General features: G+C 50.5%; 1 protein-coding gene across 1 annotated transcript; it reads left to right on the top strand.

Moving 5' to 3' along the window:
- The first annotated feature begins 2,848 nt into the window (after window positions 1-2,848).
- Window positions 2,849-4,501, top strand: LOC119273448 (protein JINGUBANG-like). Its single transcript, XM_037554598.1, has one exon. It carries the CDS (start codon window positions 2,976-2,978, stop codon window positions 4,260-4,262), a length of 1,287 nt encoding a protein of 428 aa, XP_037410495.1. The 5' UTR covers window positions 2,849-2,975; the 3' UTR covers window positions 4,263-4,501.
- The last annotated feature ends 359 nt before the right edge of the window (window positions 4,502-4,860 follow it).

Genomic DNA, 4,860 nt, shown 5'->3' on the forward strand with positions numbered 1-4,860 from the left:
CTTATAGACGTGAAAAACATTACAAGTGACAAGGTATCCGCAAGAAAGAAGAACATAGGGAGTGCAGCGTTCTGCACCGAGGCTCAGCTGCACCGGCTGATCAATAGTAAATCAGAAAAAAATAGATTTTTTTTCAAACAAATCTGGTTTTTTTACGCATGTAAGTTGAGAAAATATTCAGTTGTGTGCAAAATTTAATGGCCATTGGACATTTGAGAAGCTAGTGGCATTGCGTAATAATTTCAGATATTTTTGAATTTGTTTGCTATTTTTTTAAATTTATTGTTCACGGGTGCAGCTGAGCCTGGGCTAAGACGCGGATTTCCGGAACATAGGTGGCCGATACACATAACTATTTCTCCTTCTTGCCGCAAAAAAAAAACTATTTCTCCTTCCTCCTGGTACGAGTATGACTATGAGTGGTAAGCACATTTGCATGTGCATGTTCTCTTCAAGCCAAGCTACCATGAAATGCATGCATAAATGTACTAGCTATGGATCTCCTCTGCTTTTGGCATTTTTGTTTGTGGTACGTGGACGTGTACGGTGCTGTCTTGTGGGTTTTGGTTCGGTGGACAAATAGTATTTGTAGCATGGTAGGTGTAGGATTACCGGCCGGCCGGCCTGCAGACTTTGTTAAGTTCGGTAGACAGCACACACGACGGTGTACCGGTATGTGAGAAGCAGCAGTACCATTCTTCAAGGGAGCCCCAGCTACGGATGCACGTCATGCAGCTGTGTGTAAAGGTGACATCGGGCGGGTCGTCCGGCCGTGAACGACGACATGCGTGCATGCAGCTCATGCATGCGACGCAAAGCCACCGCGAGATTGCTTGGTTACGGGTGCTTCATATATTCCCTTAACATCAACGTCCGAACGGCAACGAAACGTGTGTTAATGTATTGAGTACTCGGAATGGGTAGTGCGTGCATGTGACCTCTAGGTTCGATATTGTGGCTGTACTCTACTACACGACTCCCGTTGCACGCATATATCCCCTTAACATCATGATCTTGGATATGATGCGATGAATAAACTAATCACGCAGCCGGCAATCACATGGTTACTTCTCTCACGTTTCTCTTTTTGTTAGGTGCCATGCATAAACTTTACCGTCATTTATAGGTTTATCAACGTATCCTATTAACTTCTCTGAACCAAAGGACATTTTACGATCATAATTTATTTATTTTTATTATGTTTTATTTTGACTTGGCATATAAAAAACTAGAGTTTATTTTGCAGGTAAAAAAGAGAGTTATACACAATCATTTATATCTTTTTAAATGAGTAAGAGGTTAAATAAGAAACAAACATGAGCGGAATGTCTTTTTAGGGAAGTAAGTTGGATGTTTTTAGAAATGCGTAAAGCGGTATATTTTAGATCAGAAGACTAAAAGGGACTTGTGTATAAATATGAATTTTTAAAAATTAAATAGTATTAAAACGACGTCGTGCTGGTTCAAAAAAGAAAAACAAGTAAATGGTTGTTAACCCTAGCAAGTAAGTGATTCCTAGAAGACTTATTTTTCGCGAATAAGTAAAGCTTGTATATCATTTTATTGATTTAAGAAGATAGAACGACTACAAGATATGATATAACACATGACACCGACGCAACAAACGTGAACATGGTGTGCAGAGCAGAGAGACATGGGACGCCCGGCATAAACAGAGAAAACTATAGCTAAATTGCCATCCTGAGAAGTAGCCCAGACTAATAACAAGACGACCAACATCTTCAGATCTAGAACCGATGACACCGCGAGCAAACAAGACATCGCCTTCACGAAGGAGAATGCCGTTGAGTCGCCGTCCGGTCCGGATAACCAGACCTAGGGTTTCCCCTGATGCTCGAAGGGGAGGGGGAGGCACAAATAATAGCCGTGGCAACGCCTCCAAGAAGGGCACGTCACCCGTGGGTGTCGCTGGTGCCAGCATAGGATGCATGGATTTACCCCGGGCCGAGTCTGAGCAATCCCAGGCCATTGGAGCACGAATCTGAGAAGACCACGACAGCAAGAAAGGTGAGCTACAGCTGCTATTAATTTTTGTGAAGCAAAGGACATCGCACGATCATAGTCATATTAATTTCATCATGTTTTTCTTGACTTGACAAGCTTCTTTACCCTCAATATTAAAAATCAAGAGTCATACACACAATCATTTATATTTATAAAATGAGTAAGAGGTTAAATAAGAAACAAACATGAGTCAAATGTTTTTTTAGGGATATAAGCAAATGTTTCTAGGAATATGTAAAGTGGTATATTTTAGATCAGAAGACTGAAAAATACTTATGTGTAAATATGAAGTATTAAATACCCCCTCTGTGTCAAAATACAAGAAGTTTTTACACTATCACAATGTTAAAAAACGTCTTATATATTTGATACGGAGGGAGTATTAAATAGTAGTCGGTTAAGACGGCAATGTGCTGGTTCAAAAAAAGAAAACAAGTAAATGGTTGCTAGCCCTCGCAAAAAAAAAAGAAGAAGAGGGTAAATGATTCCTAGAAGACTTATGTGCAGGATGCATTTAGAAACTGTTTATGGCGTTGTTTTTTAGATCAGAAGGCTGAAGAAAGATTTTTAATACTTGTCTGGTTCCAAAGAAATTAAATAGAAGCAAGTAAATGGTTGCTAGAAAACGGGAGCCTTGGCCACGAAGCAGCTAGCTGACGGTTCTCTGCTGTGCTAGATCCAGCTCCGCCCGCGCCAAGTAGCCGTTGAACCGCGCCTTCGTCCCCGACCCACCCACGCTCCGCTCGCCTTTAAACTTTTTTTTTCTGGAAAGAAACGGCAGCCGGTGGACGGTGGTCGTCGTCTTAAAACCGAGCCCCGCCACTCTGTCGCCCACCGCGCCTCCACTCCTCCTCTGCAATTATAGCCAGGCCACTCCTCCTTCCCCAGCCCAACGTCTCTCTCTCTCTCTCCCTACCTCGCGTGCCCGGCGTGCGTCCAGAGAACCAGCCATGGCGACAATGCCGCCGGACCAACAACGCGCCGCCATGTCCGAGCCCCTGCTCCCCTGGCCGGCCTCCCTCCCCTCCTCCGCCTCCTCCTCCTTCTCGGCGTCGGCGTCCTCCCACTCCTTCTCGGCGTCCTCCTCCCCGGCCGACGCGGCGCCGGCGCGCGGAGAGCCGTCGGCGGCGTGGAAGGCGCTGGCCGTGCTGCGGGACGCGCACAGCCCGGGCGCCGGCTCCGTGTCCTGCCTCTCGCTCTGCGGCGAGTTCCTGCTCAGCGCCTCCACGGGCGCCGACATCGTGGCCTGGCAGCAGCCGGACCTCCGCCTCTTCGCGCGCTTCGGGCATGGTGGCGAGGGCGCCGTCAAGGCGCTGGCGGCGGCCGGCGGGCGGGTGTTCTCCGCGCACCAGGACGGCCGCGTGCGCGTCTGGCGCGTGTCGCGCCGCTCCGAGAACGCGTTCAAGCTCGTCGCCGCGCTGCCCACCACCAGGGACTACCTGGGCCGGGTGTTCCGCCAGGCCAGCTACGTGCAGGCCGGGCCCCGCCGCGGCCGGCGCGGCGGGCGTCGGCTCTGGATCGAGCACGCCGACAGCATCTCCTGCCTCGCCGTCGCCGCGCAGGACGGCGTCGTGTACTCCGGATCATGGGACCGGACGCTCAAGGTGTGGCGCATGTCCGACCTCCGGTGCCTCGAGTCCGTGCGCGCCCACGACGACGCCATCAACGCCGTCGCCGCCGACTGCGGCGTCGTGTACTCGGCTTCCGCCGACGGCCGCGTCAAGGCGTGGGAGAGGGGCAAGGCCGGCGCCGGCGCGCACACCCTCCTGGCCGTCCTCGTCGCCCGTGACGGCGTGTCCTGGAACGCCGTCGCGGCGAGCGGCGACGCTGGGGCCGCGGGGCGGCGCGTGTATGCGGCCGGCTCGGACGGGCACGTCCTTGCCTGGCACCGGCACGGCACGCGGTGGAGCCTCGCGTGCGACGTGAAGGCACACGCCATGGCCGTGTTGTGCATGTGCATGGCCGGCGACCTGGTGTGCACCGGCTCCGCGGACAAGACCATCGGCTTATGGCGCCGGCAGCCATGCGGCGGCCTCGCCAAGGTGGGCGCCGTCGGAGGCCACGAGGGCCCTGTGAAATGCATCCAGGCCTCCCTGTGCAGGGCCAGCAATGGCTACATGGTGTACAGCGGCGGGTTGGACAAGAGCATCAGAGTCTGGTGGGTGCCGAATGGTGCCAACGGCGATGAGCGGCCGCGAGAAACGAATGGTGCCATCAGAGTCCCTGCGTGTTCTTGAGGTGAAGCGTGTGATTTGTCCGGCTTGCCTAGAAGAGTGTACATTTTTTTCGAGAGGATTCTTGGGTCTGTAAAATTTACCAGAGGAAGGGTGTTGTTCAGATTGTTTTGGGTTTGGTTTTCTAGATTTAAATTTTAAAGGGACACACAAACTAGTCATAGGTTGTTGGGTGTAAAATAGTTGTAAACTGTAAAGTATACTTTGTTTTCTATATAGGTTTTCTTAATGGAAAAAGTATGTTTTGGTCCCTCAAATTCACCGAAAGTAGACACTTGGTCCCTCAAGTCTCAAATCCTGGCAAATTTTGTTCAAAACTAGATTTAAGTGCAAAACAGCCCACTTCCACCTAGGACACTCTTTTTTTTGAAAGCCACCTAGGACACTCTTTGGTCAAACTAATGCATTACATTCCGCCTCCTCTCTCTTTATCCTGATTGTGTCGTCGTCGACTTGACCGGCGGCCCTTCCTTCAGGGGCGGAACTGGGCCCGGGGCGTGGAAAAATTAATAGGCTATGAGTATATAGGCTTTTTTTGCAGGCCCATGGCGCAACCAGTCAAAAGAAGAAGACCCAAAGTCTAGATGGGCTGTCTTATGAG

Source organism: Triticum dicoccoides, chromosome 3A (genome assembly GCF_002162155.2).
Source record: "Triticum dicoccoides isolate Atlit2015 ecotype Zavitan chromosome 3A, WEW_v2.0, whole genome shotgun sequence".
Lineage (NCBI taxonomy): Eukaryota > Viridiplantae > Streptophyta > Magnoliopsida > Poales > Poaceae > Triticum > Triticum dicoccoides.